General features: G+C 43.9%; 1 protein-coding gene across 1 annotated transcript in view; it reads left to right on the top strand.

Moving 5' to 3' along the window:
• Positions 1-443: 443 nt before the first annotated feature.
• Positions 444-19,804, top strand: part of degs2 (delta(4)-desaturase, sphingolipid 2) — a 46,136-nt gene continuing 26,775 nt past the window's right edge. The window contains exons 1-2 of the mRNA XM_078406034.1: positions 444-1,020; positions 14,312-15,054. Coding sequence (XP_078262160.1) covers positions 939-1,020; positions 14,312-15,054 — 825 coding nt within the window. The 5' untranslated portion in view covers positions 444-938. The remainder of the gene's footprint in view (positions 1,021-14,311; positions 15,055-19,804) is intronic.

Genomic DNA, 19,804 nt, shown 5'->3' with positions numbered 1-19,804 from the left:
AAACCTCACTGATTCCCTTTTCTTCGGAGCTGAGTTGCTGCAGCTTTCTGTGTTCATCTTCTATTTAAACCACTTCAACTCCCCTTCTCCGGATGAAGGGTCTCGACCAGAAACGCCACCCATTCCTTCTCTCCAGAGATGCTGACTGTCCCGCTGAGTTGCTGCAGCTTTCTGTGTCTTATCTTTGGTCTAAACCATCGGCTGCAGGTCCTTCCTACACTTTATTACTCCCCTCCCATTCCCACACTGACCTTTCTGTCGTGGGCCTCCTCCACTGTCAGAGTGAGGCCCAGCGCAAGTTGGAGGAACAGCACCTCATATTTCGTTTGGGCAGCGGTATGAACATTGACTTCTCTAACTTCAAATATCCCTTGCATCCCCCTCTCACCCCCCCCCCCCCCCAATCACCCCCCCCCCCAATCACCCCCCCCCCCCCCCCCCGCCAAGTCGCACCAGCTTCAAAGTCGTCTTGTTGAGTCTCATTGTCTGTGCCTCCTTCTCACCTGGACCACAGCTTACAATGGCCTGTTTCCTTTATCATAGTTAATTTTTTTTTGTATATCTTTCATTCATTTGTTCCATCTCTCTTTATCACCGCCTCTATCTCCCCTGACACTCAGTCTGAAGGGTCTCGGTCCGAAATGTGACCCGCTGAGTTACTGCAGCATCTTGTGTCTATATTGGGTTTAAACTAGCATCTGCAGTTCCAACCTACTAACCCCAACCAATCAAACCGTAGCTTGAGAACTCCCGATGTTATTTTTTTTAATTTTTTAAACAATGTTGCTTGGCGCCAACTCTCTCTTTGTCAGTCACCTGCCCGCCCCCTGGCCGCAGCCGCTTTAAACTGACTGATTGAAGCGGCGGCGCGCCACTTGGCTGCCAGCGAGGGAGAGCACAACATCACCACACCGCACCAGAGCCCTTCCTTCAGCATTATGGGCATCAGCACCAAGAGAGTCGATTTTGAATGGATGTACACAGATCAGCCGCACACGCAAAGAAGGAAAGAAATGCTAGGTATGTGTGATATATTTTCTATAAAATCAAATAAAGAAAGTCAAGTGTTTAATTTTAATAGAACAATTAAATTCTTACTTGTAGCAACAGAGTTGTAAACACAGTGCTCTAGAGATAACAAATCAAATAAAGAGAGGCGAGAGTGTTTCATTATCGTATATACCGAAGCGGGGTAATTAAATTCTTACCTGTAACAACATAACAGGTCTGTAAACGCGGTGCTCGAAAGATTTTTAAAAATCCATTAAATAGAGGCAAGAGTGTTTAATTGTCATATGAACGGAGACGGAGCAATGGGATTCGAACTTACAGCAGTACAAGAAGTCTGTAGACACAGTACTCAATAAATAACATACGCAAATGAAAAAAGACGTTCGATAAATAAAATAACCCCAATATTATGCAAAGCAAAAGCGCCCGAAGTTCCAGGTGCAACCAAGGCAGTTTGTAGTTCGGAGTCGGGTTAATGTTTTTGGTGTTCTGATGGTTGTAGGGAAGAAGCTGCTTATGAACCTGATGTGAGCAAGAACAAAACACCAAAGTGTCGTGGAGCTCATCGGGTCAGGCTGCATCTATAGAGGGGAATGGACAGACCAAATCTCGGATCGGGATCCTTCATCAGACTCTGAAGAAGTTTGACTCACCCAGCAATTACTGCAGATTTCACCATCTGCAGTGTTTCGTGTCTCTCGACGTGATTTTTGTTTTCGTCTGTGTCATAATTTTCCAAATAGTGCCACGAATTATTGTTTTTTTCTGAAAGGTTTTTATAATTTGCTCGACGGAATCAATTTAAACTTCTCTTTAGAGATTTGAAACTATACTTAACTTAATTTTACCAGTCGAATACTTGAATCGCGCTTTACGCTTTCCTAAGTAATTTCCCCAAACATGACCTGTAATGCTGACTGGTGTTTCATTATCCCGCGTAGTCAACCTTCTAAATATTTTGCTTTCGTATCACTGTTTATTAAATCCCAGATGCGCATTAATCATGGTAAATTGTATTTTCCAAAACATTTTTGTATCATATCACTCGAAGAAAGAAAATTGCAAGATACATGGTTCTAACAGAATTAGCACGTTTAAAAAAAACCGGAGACTATTTCGACCTGAAATGCAAATACTTCCGAGATCTGCGCTTGCTTTTCATCCCAACGCTTTAAGGAATGTAAACGCAACTACATCGATCGTATTAGAAAGGTTTTTTAGAATCATCCCCGCCCAATTTACTGTGGTTTTAAATGTTTAAAGGCATGATTTTTGACCTTTGGGTGGGGCTGGAGAGGGATTGTTGAGGTGCGGCTGCAAACTGGTGAATACATTTTCATGCCACCTGTAGCAAATATAAAGTCGTGTCGGCTTGGATTTTTGTTTTGCGGTGCGTGCAAACAGTGGGACTGTTGTGAACTACAATACAAGTGAAGAAGTGTCACGCAAATATTTTAACTCTTTGAGATTACACTCAAGAGTTTTCGTAAGAAAGTATAACAAGCGGCTTAATACATTTTTCACTGCGTACGTAATAGAATAGCAAAAAGAAATCACATCGGCAATTAACTGTGCCGACTTTTTATTGGATGTGGTACTTTTAAGTTTGTGTTTCTTAAAGACTTTAAATTAAATTAATTTAGTTTACCCCCCCCCCCCCCCCAACACACACCCTCCGGCTCTACGAGCTACACTACGTAACCCCTGACAGCCCTACATTAAAGTCTGCATTCTGATTTTGTTCCTTGGCTTTGATATTCTTCAGCCTCGTAGTTCTTTTTAATTAATCTCTGCTCGCACACTCTTCACTTGAGCATCGCAATTTCAATCGTTCCGCCATTAACGGCTATGTTTCGGTTAGAAAAAGATAAAACGATTTAATCACATGGAAGGTCAGGCAGATAGAGAAAAAGAGTTCATCGACTTTCGTTAGAATTGGGAAAGAAGAAAAACAGGTTAGTTTTAAGTTGCAGAGAAGGTGGGGGAGGATGGGTGATACAAAGGGAACCTGTCTGTCCGTAAAAGGGTGAGGCTGTAGATGTTATGGGCGGAAGTTGTGCATCTCCTTGGATCAATGTGTTGACGATGCAAATAACCAGCATGTATTACAAATGGAAAGGCTTTGGGCAGCAGGTTAAGCCAGTCTAATGGAATGAAAACCAAGATGACAGGTGCATAGACACAAAATGCTGGAGGAACAGGGGGATAGGCACCATCTCTGGAGAGAAGGAATGGGTGATGTTTCAGGTCGAGACCCTTCTTCAGACTGAATAAGGGGAGAGGGAGATACAGAGATAAGGAAATGTAAGGTGTGAACGGGAAACAAAGGGAATGTAGCTCAAGGAAAATGTGGAATAGATCATTGTTAGCTAGGAGAAGTTGCTAACGAAGCATGTAGAGATAAAATTTAATCAAGGGTGCAGTCAGACTGGTTGGAAAACTGGGAAGGGAGAGGGATGGAGAGAGAGGGAAAGCAAGGGTTATTTGAAATTAGAGAAGTCAATATTCATACTGCTGGGGTGTAAACAATCCAAGCGAAATATGAGGTGCTGTTCTTCCAATTTGCACTGGGCCTCACTCTGGAGGGGGCCCAGGACAGAAAGAACAGGCAGGCATAGGCGGACTGAGTGGAGGTGTTCAGTGGGATGGGATGAGTTAACTAGGGAACTGCGGAGGGAATGGTCTCTGCGGAAAGGTGTGGAGATGGGAAGATGTGGCTAGTGGTGGTTTCCTGTTGGAAACAGGTGCATAACGTGCTACAGAAATGGTCACATCTAATACAGAGAGAGCAAGCTACCTGAAATTGTTGAATGCGATGTCCAGTTCAGTTTAATGAGGTATAGTTTAAAGCTTTTGTTGCATGCTAACCAGTCAGCGGAAAGACAAGACAGGATTACAATCGAGCCATTCAGTGTGCAGATACATGAAAAGGAAATAACGTCTAGTGCAAGATTAATCCAGTAAAGTCCGATCAAAGATTGTCCAAGGATCACCAATGAGCTAGATAGTTCAGGACTGCTCTCTAGTTGCAGTAGGATGGTTGAGTTGCCTGATAACAGCTGGGAAGAAACTCCCTGAATCTGGAGGTGTGCATTTTCATACTTCTGTGCCCCAGGTGTTCTAGGGATGTGTAGGGCGATGGCATCGTCCGTGGACCTGTTGTGGCGGTAGGCGGACTGCAGTGGGTGAAGGTCGCTGGGTAGACTGGACTTAATGCGTTCCATAACTAGCCTCTCAAAGCATTTCATGATGGTGGATGTCAAGGCCACTTGACGGTGGTCTTGAAGCAGGTGGATACCTCAGAAAGCAGTAGGGGAGATTAAAGATGTCCGTGAATACTCCTGCTGGCTGATCCACCCAGCTACTAAACACATGGCCAGGAACTCCGTTTGGGCCAGTTGCTTTCTGTGGATTCACCCTCAGGAAGGCCAATCTAACCTCTGCAACATTGACCCTGGGAAGAAACCCACTTGAGTCAGAAGGGGCAGGTGTCACCGCCCTGTAGGTCTGCTCGAAGTGAGCATAGAAAGCATTCAGTTCATCAGGTAGGGTACACTATCACAAATGATGTTGCCTGACCTTGCTTTGCAGCCAGTTACCTTATTCCTTGCCACATTCTCCGTGTGTCCGAGTCATTATACTGGGACTCAAGTTTGTCCCGGTATTGTCCCTTAACTTCCTCAATGGCTTTGCAGAGATGTTGTTTTCGAAACTTGCATTGTGTCCAAAAATAAAAAGACACAAAGTGCTGGAGTAACTCAGCAGGTCAGGCAGCATAGCATCTCTGTAGAACATGGACTGGTGACGTTTTTGGTCTTCGGTGATGCTGTCTGACTCGCTGAGTCACTCCAGCAAATTTTGTTTGGTAAACACCATCTGTAGTTTCTTGTGTCTAAACACCATAGAAAGCATCTGGCCCTATAGTATGTGTCCACATTCTCAAAATTTGTGTACCAACTACAGGTCAGTAGTTGTGTCCACATTCAACACCATCATAGCTTCCAAACTCGCCAGCAAATGGGATCTTTGCTGGAGTTCTTGTGAACGTCTTCAACCTCTCACAACTGCAGTCTTAGCTTCAATAGACAATAGATGCAGGAATAGGTCTTTCGGCCCTTCACTGTGATCATGGCTGATCATCCACAATCAGTACCACGTTCCTGCCTTCCCCCCATATCCCTTGACTCTGCTATCTTTAAGATCCGAATCAGTTTGAAGAAGTGAAATGTCACCCATTCCTTCTCTCCAGAGATGCTGCCTGACCCGCTGAGTTACTCCAGCATTTTGTGTCTACCTCCACTATCTTTAAGAGTTCTATCTAACTCTCTCTTGAAAGCATCCAGAGAATCGGCCTCCACTGCCTTCGGAGGCAGAGAATTCCACAGATTCACAACTCTCTGGGTGAAAAAGTTTTTCCTCATCTCCGTTCTAAATGGCCTACCCCTTATTCTTAAAATGTGGCCCCTGGTTCTGCACTCCCCCAAAAAGGAATTAAAAGTATTGTATATGAATGCGTGAAGTATAAGAAGTAAAGTAGATGAGCTTGAGGCTCAGTTAGAGATTGGTAGATATGACATTGTGGGGATTACAGAGACGTGGTTGCAGGAGGATAGGGCCTGGGAACTTAATATTCAGGGTTATACATCCTATAGAAAGGACAGACAGGTGGGCAGAGGAGGTGGGGTAGCTCTGTTGGTGAGGGACGAAATTCAGTCCCTTGCGAGGGGTGACATAGGGACTGATGAGGTAGTCACTGTGGATTGAGTTGAGGAATTGTAAAGGTAAGAAGACACTAATTGGAGTTGTCTACAGACCCCCAAATAGTAGCCCGGATGTAGGGTGTAAGTTGCAGCAGGAGTTAAAGCTGGCATGTAACAAAGGTAATGCCACTGGGGTGATGGGGGATTTCAATATGCAGGTAGACTGGGAAAATCATGTTGGTTCTGGGCCCCAAGAAAGAGAGTTTGTAGAGTGCCTCCGAGATGGATTCTTAGAGCAGCTTGTAATGGAGCCTACCAGAGAAAGAACAATTCTGGATTTAGTGTTGTCCAATGAACCAGATTTGATAAGAGAACTCGAGGTAAAGGAGCCGCTTGGAGGTAGTGATCATAATATGTTTAGTTGTAATCTGCAATTTGAGAGGGAGAAGGTTAAATCGGAAGTGTCAGTGTTGCAGTTGAACAAAGGGGACTATGAAGGCATGAAAGAGGAGCTGGCCAAGGTTGACTGGAAAGGGATCCTAGCAGGAATGATGGTGGAACAGCAATGGCAGGAATTTCTGGGCATAATCCAGAAGATGCAGGATAATTTTATTCCAAAGCGAACAAAAGATTCTAAGGGGAGTAGGAGGCAACCGTGGCTGACAAAGGAAGTTAGGGATGGAATAAAACTAAAAGAAAAGATATATAACGCAGCAAAGAGTAGCAGGAAGCCAGAGGATTGGGAAACTTTCAAAGGACAACAGAAGGTAACAAAATGGGCAATACGGGCTGAAAAGATGAAGTACGAGGGGAAGCTGGCCAAGAATATAAAGAAGGACAGTAAAAGCTTCTTTAGATATGTTAAGAGAAAAAGATTAGCAAAGACAAATGTGGGTCCGTTGAAGACAGACACGGGTGAAATTATTATAGATAACAGGGAAATGGCAGAAGAGTTGAACAGGTACTTTGGATCTGTCTTCACTAAGGAAGAAACAAACAATCTCCCAGATGTACTAGAGGACAGAGGAACTAGGGGGATAGAGGAACTGAAAGAAATTTGCATTAGGTGAGAAATAGTATTGGGTAGACTGATGGGACTGAAGGTTGCTAAATCCCCAGAGCCTGATGGTCTGCATCCCAGGGTACTCAGGGAGGTGGATCTAGAAATAGTGGACGCATTGGTGATCATTTTCCAATGTTCAATAGATCGGGATCAGTTCCTGTGGATTGGAGGATAGCTAATGTTATCCCACTTTTCAAGAAAGGAGGGAGAGAGGAAATGGGGAATTACAGACCAGTTAGCCTGACATCGGTGGTGGTGAAGATGCTGGAGTCAATTATTAAAGAGGTAATAATGGCACATTTGAATAGCAGCAAAAGGATAAGTCCTAGTCAGTATGGATTTATGAAGGGGAAGTCATGCTTGACTAATCTTCTGGAAAATTTTGAGGATGTGACAAGTAAAATGGATGGAGCCAGTGGATGTAGTGTATCTGGACATTCAGAAACACTTTGATAAGGTCCCACACAGGCGATTGGTGTGCAAAATTAGAGCACATGGTATTGGGGGTAGAGTCTTGACATGGGTAGATAATTGGTTGGCAGACAGGAAGCAAAGAGTAGGAGTAAACTGGTCCTATGTTTCTATGTTTCTTTTCAGAATGGCAGGAAGTGGGGAGTGGAGTGCCGCAAGGCTCGGTGTTGGGGCCGCAACTGTTCACCATATATATTACTGATTTGGAGGAAGGAATTAGAAGTAACACTAGCAAGTTTGCAGATGACACAAAGCTGGGTGGCAGTGTGAACTGTGAAGAGGATGTTAGGAGGTTGCAGGGTGACCTGGACAAGTTGAGTGAGTGACAGATGCAGTATAATGTAGATAAATGTCAGGTTATCCACTTTGCCGGCAAAAACAAGGAGGCAGATTATTATCTCAATGGTGTCAGGTTTGGTAAGGGGGAAGTGCAACGAGACCTGGGTGTCCTTGTACACCAGTCACTGCAGGTACAGCAGGCAGTGAAGAAAGCTAATGGCATGTTGGCCTTCATAACGAGAGGATTTCAGTATAGGAGTAAAGAGGTTCTTCTGCAGTTATATAGGGCCCTGGTAAGACCGCATCTGGAGTATTGTGTACAGTTTTGGTCTCCTAATTTGAGGAAGGACAACCTTGTAATTGAGGCAGTGCCGCGTAGGTTCACGAGATTGATCCCTGGGATGGCGGGACTGTCATATGAGGAAAGATTGAAAAGACTAGGCTTGTATTCACTGGAGTTTAAAAGGATGAGAGGGGATCTTCTAGAGACATATAAAAATAATAAAAGGATTTGACAAGCTAGATGCAGGAAAAATGTTCCCAATGTTGGGGGAGTCCAGAGCCAGGGGCCACAGTCTTCGAATAAAGGGGTGGGGGGGGGTATTTAAAACTGAAGTGAGAAGAAACTCTTTCACCCAGAGAGTTGTGAATTTGTGGAATTCTCTGCCACAGAGGGCAGTGGAGGCCAAATCACTGGATGGATTTAAGACAGAGTTAGATAGAGCTCTAGGGACTAGTGGAATCAAAGGATATGGGGAGAAGGCAGGCATGGGTTACTGATTGTGGATGATCGGCCATGATCACAATGAATGGCGGTGCTGGCTCGAATGGCCTCCTCCTGCACCTATTTTCAATGTTTCTATGGGAACAAGTTTCCTGCCTCTTGAGTGTCCAATCCCTTAATAATCTTATGTTTCAATAATATCCCCTCTCATCCTTCTAAATTCCAGTGTATATAACCCCAGTCGCTCCGTTCTTTCAACATAAGACAGTCCCGCCATCCCGGGATTTAACCTTGTGAACCTACGCTGAACTCCCTCAATCGCAAGAATGTCCTTCCTTAAATTTGGAGATCAAAATTGCACACAATACTCCAGGTGTGGTCTCACTAGGGCCCTGTACAACTGCAGAAGAACCTCTTTGCTCCTTTACTCAATTCCTCTTGTTAAGAAGGCCAACATGTCATTAGTTCTCTTCACTGCCTACTATACATGCATGCTTATTTTCAGTGACTGATATACAAGGGCACCCAGATCTCATTGTACTTCTCCTTCTCCTAACTTGACACCATTCAGATAATAATCTGCCTTCCTGTACTTGCCACCAAAGTGGATCTCACATTTATCCACATTAAACTGCATCTGCCCACCTGTCCAAGTCACCCTGCATCCTCGTAGAATCCTCCTCACAGTTCACACTACCACCCAGCTTTGTGTCATCTGCAAATATGCTAATGTTACTTTTAATCCCTTCATCCAAGTCATTAATGTATATTGTAAATAGCTGCGGTCCCAGCACCGAGCCTTGCTAGTCGCTGCCTGCCATTCTGAAAGGAACCCGTTAATCCCTACTCTGTTTCCTGTCTGCCAACCAATTTTCTATCCATGTCAGTACCCTACCCCCAATACCATGTGCTCTCATTTTGCCCACTAATCTCTTATGTGGGACCTTATCAAAGGCTTTCTGAAAGTCCAAGTGCACTACATTCATTGGCTCTCCCTTGTCCATTTTCCTAGTTACACCCTCAAAAAAGAAGATTAGTCAAGCATGATTTCCCCTTCATACCTGCTTTAAAGGGACATCCATAACACCAATAGCAAGACATAGTGGCTCAACAACTACCAACTCGAGTCCATTGTTTTGAAGTGCTTCTAAAGGTTGGTGCTGGCGCCGATCAACTCCTGCTTCAGTAATGACACATTTTGTGCTGTTAACACTCCATTGAAGTTCATAAATCATAGGAGCAGGATCAGGCCATTTGGCTCATCAAGGCTTCTCTGCCATTCAATCATGGACGATTTATTTTTTCCTCTCAACCCCATTCTCCTGCCTTCTCCCCACAACATTTAACAGCCATGCCAATCAGGAATCTGTCAATCTCTGCTTTAAAAAACCCAGTGGCTTGGGTCCCACAGCAGACTGCAACAATGAATTCCACAGATTCCCTCTCCTCTGGCAAAAGAAATTCCTCCATGCCTCCTATCTAAAGGTGCCTCTTTTTATTTGGAGACTGTGCCCTCTGGTCCTGGACTTTCTAACTAGTGGAAATATTCTCTCCACATCGATGAACCTGTGATATTTTAATAACTTAAAGGCAGCACACAAAGTGGTAACTGTTGTGATACTACATTTGTGTGTCCGTCCAGTGGGTACTGACCAAGCTCCATCTCTTTCTTCACACCAACCATCTCTTTCGTCTTGCTGATGTTAAGGCCAAGGCTGTTCTGGCACCGGGCCACAATGTTTATCATATCCTTCTTGTACTCGGTCTCATTGTTGTTGATGTGGCCAACAATATTATATCATCAGCAAACTTAAGGATGGAGTTGTCATAGTCATGGGTGTAGAGGGAGCACAGCTGGGGACTGAGCACAGAACCTTTGGGAGCACTGGGTGGAGGAGATGTTATGAGCATTTGTCACTGAGGTTTAGTTTAGAGATACAGCACGGAAACAAGCCGAGTCCGTGCCAACCAGCGATCCCCGTACACTAGCGCACCAGAGACACTACACACTAGTTTAGTTTTGAGATACAACGTGGAAACAGGCCCTTCGACCCACCGGGTTCGTGCTGACCAACGATCCCCGCATGTTAACACTATCCTCCACGCATTAGGGACAATTTACAATGATACCAAGCCAATTAACCTACAAACCTGCAAGTCTTTGGAGCGTGGAAGGAAACAGGAGCACCTGTAGAAAAGCGACGTGGTCACTGGGAGAACGTACAAACTCTATCCAGACTGCACCTGTCGTCAAGGATTGAACCTGGGTCTCTGGCGCTGTAAGGCAGCAACTCTACCGCTGCGCCACCGTGCCGTCCACAATCTGCCAGTCAGGGCCTTCAGATGCCAGTTGTGGCCACGGGCCTCGAGTCCAAGGTCCAGGGGTTTTGAGATGAGCTTATTCAATCTTGTCAACTAAATGGTGACATCATAATATAATCAAATTGACTGAGAGAGGGGAACCAAAAGGATTTGTGCAGATTTCATACTTTCTAACATGAAACCATTACTGGGCAGCTATAATACTTGTACCAAATATCTCTGTACTTAAACTGCAGCATATCGTTTACTTCTGTACACCCAATAATTTGTTAAACAAAATGCAAAATGTAATCTGAAGCTAACATTTGCCCTGCTACCATTCCCTGAATGTGAATAGGCAGCTAATGATATTGGATAGCTGGCTGCCCTCCACTGATTCCCTAAACAGTCCAAGTAATTTGAGTAACTACTGAAAACACATCAGAATGCCTGCGTGGACAAAATTAATTTGATACAATGCATTATTAAAAACCTCTAATAACTAGCAACTAGTAATGTGTGGGTAGTGAGCAAATCCAGATCAATAAATACATTATTAGAACATTTAAAAAAAAAAAAATCTAGGTATATTAAAATGGAGAGCAAATGATATTTCTTACTTAAATTTTGTTAACATTTTAGTTATGATTTTTACAGTTGATCCTTTTAGTAATATTTTATAATAGAAATGAGCATTTATTTAAACACAACAGTAAAAGTGACATCACAAGAGCGGCACGGTGGTTCGAGTTGCTGCCTTACAGTGGCCAGAGACCCGGGTTCCATCCTGACCACGGGTGCTGTGTGGACGGAGTTTGTACGTTCTCCCTGTGACCGCATGGCTTTTCTCCAGGTGCCCCGGTTTCCTCCCACACTCCAAAGACGTACAGGCTACCATAATAATTGTAAATTGACCCTAGTGTGTAGGAGGGTGCTAGTGTACGGGTTGATTACTGGTCGGCACAGACTCGGTGTGCCGAAGGGCCTGCATTCACACTATCTCTAAAACTAAAAACTAAACAAATATAAATACCACCAAAATTCCCCATTGTTGCTGTTAACTCAGAATTAAGATGTGCATCCTCGTAAGTTGGCTTGTTGGACTTTCTCATGCACATCCTTGAAGTTGCCCCGCATTATTTCAAATTTGTATCAATGCAATTTACAACTCGGATTTGAAAGTGGCCTGTATCCAGGAGGGTCAGCTGACTCAGTGGCACTCATAAAAACAAAATGTACCGAGGAAATGGGTAAATAAGTACATCAATAGGAAATTTTGCAAACATTGGAACTGTTTTGACAATGAGGGAGAAGGCTTCTTTAGTCAATCACAGATGGTTTTCTCAGTGGGGAAATAATGCCAAATGTAATGTAGTGTATGTGAGTAGATGCAAGGGAAGAGAATTGAGTGATGGAAAAGAATAGGTGGATCTAAGAATTCTTTAAGACATTCGGGCAGTGTTATAAGATGGTTAAAAAAACACAGGTACTGGAAGTAAACCAGAAGTTGTTGACTCTCCACCACTGCCAAATAGTCACATTTGATTTTTAACTTTATTAATAATGCTTAAATAACGGCCAAAATTATACAAGCTTTTTGTTGTAGTGCCTGAAGTCTATAGGGATCTGCCTGTAACTCTGGCATATCTCATGACTGCATCATGAGATTGTGCATCGAATAACCACTCGGGAGACCTGATCCAGACACACAGATATTCTTCTGGGGGAAGAGTACTTTTTGAGCAAAGTATCAGTTCTCTTTTGCCATTCCAGGTGTACATGAAAGTTCCAATTGAATTATTTTTTTAAATGTCAGGGAATTCCCTGTGCTCAAATCAATATTTCTCAAGTCCCATTCCTTCTCTCCCGAGATGCTGCCTGACCTGCTGAGTTACTCCAGCATTTTGTGAATAAAAATATTTCTCAAGTCTTGTAAGAGGTTTTCTGATAGACACCAAATGCTGGAGTAATTCAGCGGGACAGGCGGCATCTCTGGATAGAATGAATGGGTAACGTTTCGGGTCGAGAACCTTCTTCAGACTCAGTCAGCGGATGGGAGACACACAGATAAAGAAGAGTAAGCTCCACTGCATCTTGCTCCCAGCTGCATCTTGCACTGCAGCTCCTCTCTTGCTCCCCCTCCCCCCAGTTGCAACAGGGACAGAAGAGACCCCTAGTTCTCGCCTTCCACCCTATCTGCTGTCGCCTACAGCACATAATCCTCCGACATTTTTGCAACCTCCAACATGATCCCACCACTAGCCACATCTTCCAATCTCCACCCCTTTCCGCAGAGACTGTTCCCTCCGCAACTCCCTGGTCAATTCATCTCTTCCCACCCAAACCACCCCCTCCCCAGGTACCTTCCCCTGCAACCGCAGGAGATGCAACACCTGTTCCTATACCCCCTTCCTCGACTCCTTCCAAGGACCCCGACAATCCTTTCAGGTGAGGCAGAGGTTCACGCACCTCCTCCAACCTCATCTACTGTACCCACTGTTCCAGATGTGGACTCCCATATTTCGACAAGACCAAGCGCAGGCTTGGCGATCGTTTCGCTGAACACCTCCGTTCAGTCTGCCTGAACCTACCTGATCCCCCGGTTGCTGGACACTTCAATTCCTATTCCCACACTGACCTTTCTGTCTGGGCCTCCTCCATTATCAGAGTGAGGTCAATAGACAATAGGTGCAGGAGTAGGCCATTCAGCCCTTCGAGCCAGCACCGCCATTCAATGCGATCATGGCTGATCACTCTCAATCGGTACCCCGTTCCTGCCTTCTCCCCATACCCCCTCACTCCGCTATCCTTAAGAGCTCTATCCAGCTCTCTCTTGAAAGCATCCAACGAACTGCACTAAGATCAGCAGTCATCATTTTACTGACCTATTCTGCAATATGCAGAGCTGTAGATCCAGCACTTCAACACTCTTCTGCCCCAGTACAGCCACAGCCAGAGTTCCCCAACAATCCTACCTTGGTTAATATAAACCCTTTGTATATGTGACATACTCATCAGCATCCTGTCAGCTTGCTTATGTGTGCCTTTTCAACAGTAATCTTGATTTCCTTTCCATTCTTGCACTATAAATTCAACCAACATCTTTTTCAATGTATCATGCATGGCCTTTGCTGACAAGATCAGCCTGTATTCCTCACCCTTACTTGCCCCTGAGAATATGCTCCTTTTTAAAAACTATTGCAGTCTGTTCATGTAACTCCCAAAAAGTTGTGGGACAAGGCATTAAATCTTTGGGTTTTAAACATCTCATGGTATTCTTTTTGAATAAACTTTTTTTCTCCATTGTTCTCGGCAAATATTTATCAATCAATTTATCTCACTGGAACATACTTTGGCCTGTATTAATTGTTGTTTGTTTGTTTGCTATGAATGAATTGTTTTTCCTCTTTTAACCTATTCTTGCATCCTTTTTTGGCTGTGAAGCTTTGTATGTGAAAAGTGTTTTAAAAATGCAAGTTTTCCTTTTCTGAAATGTACCTTTTTGCTGTTGCTTTCCACGCTTTGAAGATGGATCTTCAAGCATGACTAAACATTTGGTCGTACGTGCTAATATCTCTTGAAGCAACTTGAGCATTTAATTTAGTTTGCTAAACTTTGGGCATTTTTATTGCTACTTTAAAGTCATTATATTAATGCAAGTGCCTGTTGTTATTCTGATCGTATAATGGTTATTATCGCAGTATTTATACTGTTGTGTGCAGAACTCACTAATATTTCCTTGTGTTTTATTTTTATCAACAGCAAAGTATCCAGAGATCAAGTCGCTAATGGGACCAGACCCCAATCTAAAATGGATTGTATTTGGGATGGTCCTTACACAAACCATTTCCTGCTATTTTGTGAAGGACTTGTCTTGGAAGTGGATTATCTTCTGGGCTTATGCTGTTGGAGGTGCAGTGAACCACTCACTGACCCTTGCCATTCATGATATTTCTCACAATGTTGCCTTTGGCAATAAGCTGGCCAAGTGGAACCGGCTGTTTGCAATATTTGCTAACTTGCCCATTGGAATGCCTTATTCTGCATCATTCAAGAAATACCACATCGATCACCATCGTTACCTGGGCGGCAACGGCCTGGATGTGGATATCCCAACGGATATTGAAGGGTGGTTCTTCTGCACACCATTTCGCAAAGCAATTTGGCTTATTCTCCAACCACTTTTTTATGCACTTCGGCCTCTTTATGTTAACCCTAAACCTGTTACAAGCCTGGAGATATTGAATGCTGTGATACAGTTTGCATATGATTTTCTCATCTATTACCTGTGGGGTTTGAAACCTATAGTATACCTGATAGCAGGCTCCCTCCTGTGTATGGGGATACATCCCATCTCCGGACATTTCATTGCCGAGCATTACATGTTCCTTAAAGGGCATGAGACCTATTCGTACTATGGGCCTCTCAACTGGATAACCTTCAATGTGGGCTACCATGTGGAACACCACGACTTTCCCAGTATCCCAGGCAGCAAACTACCACTGGTAAGTGAAAGAGCTAAAGGAGTGAGTGGCAACGAGCAAATAATATTGCAGAAGAAAAGCTGATGTGAGCAATTTTGAACACTATATCTGAAGAAGGGTGTACTGGTTCTGGAGAGGGTCCAGAGGAGGTTTACAAGAATAATCCCAGGAATGAGTGGGTTAACCTATGATGAGCATTTGACGGCACTAGGCTTCTACTCGCTGGAGTTTAGAAGGATGAGGGGGGACCTCATTGAAACATACAGAATAGTGAAAGGCTTGGATAGAGTGGATGTGGAGAGGATGTTTTCACTGGTGGGAAAGTCTAGGACTACAATACAATACAATATATCTTTATTGTCATTGTACAGGGGTACAACGAGATTAGGAATATGATGCAATAAATGAATTAGCTAGTCAGTATTAATTTAAACAACCCAATGAAATAAATTAGAACAGTTTTAAAACAGAATAGTGCAAGTAGATCTGTGCTGGTTCACTATGCGATGTGACCATCCGGCTCAGCAGGACCGGTTCATAGCAGCTATGGCCCTGGGGGTGAAGCTGTTCCGGAGGTGTCTGGAGGTGCGGGCGTAGAAGGCCTTGTATCGTCTGCCCAATGGTAGAAGTTCGAACAGACTGTTGCAGGGGTGTGAAGAGTCTTTGTGGATGCTGGTGGCTTTTCTGAGGCATCGTGTGTTGTAGATGCCCTCCAAGGCTGGTAGATAGTCCTCTGAGCTCTATGGACATAGCCTCAGAATTGAAGGATGTTCCTTTAAGAAGGAGATGAGGAGGAATTTCTTTAGTCAAAGGGAGGTGAATCTGTGGAATTCTTTACCACAGAAGGCTGTTTAGGGCGACATTGGGCATTTTTGAGGCAGAAATAAATTCATTCTTGATTAGTACGGGTGTCAGGGCTTATGGGGAGAAGGCAGGAGAATGGGGTTAGGAGGGAGAGATAGATCAGCCATGATTGAATGGCGGAGTAGACTTGATGGGCCGAATGGCCTAATTCTGCTCCTATCATGTGACCCTTATGATGTGGTAGCCACAATTACGATTTTTTTTTAGGGTGTTATGTTTGACAATGGAATGTCGGACGCCTGGTGGGGGATAAACACGAACAATTTATTCTTCTACTGATGATTTTGAACCAGTGACCTCCGTTTTTAAAAATTGGGGCCTCTCTTTCCAAGGCAACTTTAAAAAAGAAATGATCTCAAAAGCTGACACACTGAATGAGCTCATAAAAGTCGAGGCATGGCTGTACTTGGGAATATTGAAAAATATACGTATATTGATGTGGCAAACATCATAAAAACAAACGGTCTTCTAGTCATTCAAATAACAGCAGTTTATGTACAAATAAATTAAATCTGCAACCATTTGTATAGAAGGACCAGGAAGGTTTCAGTCAAGCATAATACCATTGTGGCTATGTACCTGACCTTTATATGTGGATTATACTTGTAATTACATTATATGGAAGTTGGATTTAAAGTGAATTTTTAATTACAATCTCTTTGTGAAACCTCAGAGGCTTCTGGCATAAGTGATTGAAATGTGACAGTCTGAAGGTCATACAACCAGCAGCGTCTGCCATGTTTGATTGTTGAGAATCACGAGGGACAAGGATTCAACATTTTATCTGTTATTGTATAGTTTTTATTTTTAATAACATTTCTACAATTCCCTCAAGCAATGTGGGTACACTGCAGAAGACTGTTTATTCAAACCGATCCATACTAACGTCCTTGCACGTGCAAAGCCACCAAATATATTGACCCATTAACTTGTTTTTCCATTCTCTTATCCCTTTCCCATGCCAGCAGAAGAAAGAGATCCTATAAAAGCCTTTATTTAAGAAGATAAAGCTAACTAATGTACCTTCGCAAGATAGTTATTCTCTCTTGAAACTGCTTCCTCCTAATGTTAGGAGATGGGGAAAGATCACCCTGTTGACATGCTCCCCTCCCAACCAACATTTCCTTACAGCACCTGTTTGCCCTCTCCCCAAAGACCACCCTGACCCACCAGAACCTTGTGCTGCCCCAAACAAAGGAGATAGTGATCGACTTCATACACATACTAGCGGTCCAGTTTGCATTAACTGGTGCCGAAGTAGAGATAGTCGAAAACTTCAAATTCATAGGAGTCAACATTGCCAACAACTTCTCCTGGACCACCCTTATTGAAGCAACGACCAAGAAAATGCACCTTAGAAGGATTTGGAAGTTTGGCATGTCCCCTACAACTCTCACCAACTTCTACAGATGCACCACAGAAAGCATTTTATCGGGATGCATCACAGCTTGGTTTGGGAATAGCTCCATCCAAGACCGCAAGACATTGCAGCGAATTGTGGACGCAGCCCAGACCGTCACACAAACCAACCTCCCTTCCATTGACTCCATTTATACCTCACGTTGCCTCGGCAAGACCAGCAGCATAATCAAGGACCAGTCGCACCCTGGCCACTCCCACTTCTCCCCTCTCCCATCAGGCAAAAGGTACAGAAGTGTGAAAACACACACCACTAGATTCAGACCACTTTCTTCCCAGCTGTTATCAGGCAACTGAATCATCCTATCACAACCAGAGAGCAGTGCTGAATTACCATCTACCTCTATGATGACCCTACCTCTATGATTAACGCCACTGATCTCCCGGTGGCCCAGCACTTCAACTCCCCCTCCCATTCCCAGTCTGACCTCTCTGTCATGGGCCTCCTCCAGTGCCATAGTGAGGCCCGCCGGAAATTGGAGGAGCAGCACCTCATATTTCGCCTGGGCAGTTTGCGGCCCGGTGGTATGAACGTTGACTTCTCCAACTTCAGATAGCTCCTCTGTCCCTCCCTTCCCCTCCTCCTTCCCAGATCTCCCTCTATCTTCCTGTCTCCACCTATATCCTTCCTTTGTCCCACCCCCGACATCAGTCTGAAGAAGGGTCTCGACCCGAAACGTCACCCATTCCTTCTCTCCCGAGATGCTGCCTGACCTGCTGAGTTACTCCAGCATTTTGTGAATAAATCGATTTGTACCAGCATCTGCAGTTATTTTCTTATATTCTTGGACTATCCTTGGTCTGACTTTGATGGCTTTACCTTGCACTAAACATTATTCCCTTACCATGTACCTATATACCGTAAATGGATCGATCATGTATTGTCTTTCTGCTGGCGGTTAGCACACTACAAAAGCTTTTCACTGTACCTCAGTGCATGTGACAATAAACTAAACTGATCTGAACTGAACTACTTTCTCCTGACCCGCATCCTTCACCTTCCCTCCAAGTCCCCAATAGGAGCCGTCACTGCAACTGATGTCGTTTGGTTTGGAAGAAAAAAACCCAAAATATTTAGTCTCCAACAATTTTATCCTTCTTGAAATGCCATTTCTGTTTTGACTGGGTAATTATATAGTTGAGTAGAATTACACCAAACCAGTCAGCAGGAGTTTGGGGTGAGGAGTGGGAGATAGATAAACCTTGATTGAATGGCAGAGTAGACTTGATGGGCCGAACGGCTTAATTCTACTCCTATTCCTTATGACCTTATGACGGCATTTATTCTGCAATCAAAGTAGGTTCTGTCCTTTATTCCAGATTAAACTGAGCCTCAAACTCAAATAATTGTGGATATGTTTATGGTGACCATTCACGATGTCACACCAAACACAAACCAGAGAGCCTCCTGTACAGCTTAAACACATGTGTAGGAAAGAACTGCAGATGCTGGTTTAATTCAAAGGTATACACAAAATGCTGGAGTAACTTAGCTAGACAGGCACTGAGAGAAGGAATGGGTGACGTTTCAGGTCGAGACCCTTCTTCAGTCCAAATATTTCGGGTCTCGACCCAAAACGTCGCCCATTCCTTCTCTCCAGAGATGCTGCCTGTCCCGCTGCGTTACTCCAGCAATTTGTGTCTATCTTAAGCTTAAACCCATTGTGTTCACCAGAGAACTGCTGCACATTGAACGAACCACATCAAAGCGAACATTGGTTAATGCCTGGAAACCTTTGTAAACCACCTAAATTTGACCACCTAGCTGATTTTTCAATCACCACGAGGATTTAAGGTTCAACGCATGAGCAAGAAGGATGGAATTGGTCTTCCCAAATATTTAATTGAGAAAAGTTCTGCTTATTGAATACTATTTGTCAAAGAGGTTTATCACGTGTGTCGGGGTTATGCACCAAAACCAACTTCAGCATTTAGGAACTGTTATTATGTAAAGATAGGAGCCACCTGTGCTTATGTTTACCTTCCCTGACTTTGATAAATGGATGATTTTGAGTCTTTGTCATGTGGCGTGCATATAACTGGAACATTGACTTTACATCCTGTAGCTTTCTATAGTTATAGATAGTTTAGTTTAGCGATTCGGCGTGGAAAAAGGCCCTTCGGCCCACCGAGTCCATGCCGACCAGTGATTCCCGTACACTAACACTATCCTACACACACTAGGGACAATTTACAATTTTACCAAGCCAATGAGCCTACAAACCTGTACGGCTTTGGAGTGTGTGAGGAAACCAGATACCCTGGAGAAAACCCACGCAGGTCACGGGGAAAATGTACAATATCCGTACAGACAGCACCGGTAGTCAGGATCGAAACTGGGTCTCTGGGGCTGTAAGGCAGCAACTCTATCATTGCGCCACCATGCTGATTCATGGAATGAATCCAGGTATATTATCCATTGCTCATCTCTGACCCAAGTGAACACGCGCTGGCTTATTTAATGATTGCTATTTATTTCACAAAATTC

Source organism: Rhinoraja longicauda, chromosome 10 (assembly GCF_053455715.1).
Source record: "Rhinoraja longicauda isolate Sanriku21f chromosome 10, sRhiLon1.1, whole genome shotgun sequence".
NCBI classification, from domain to species: Eukaryota; Metazoa; Chordata; class Chondrichthyes; order Rajiformes; family Arhynchobatidae; genus Rhinoraja; species Rhinoraja longicauda.
This window is presented reverse-complemented; position numbering and strand designations above follow the sequence as displayed.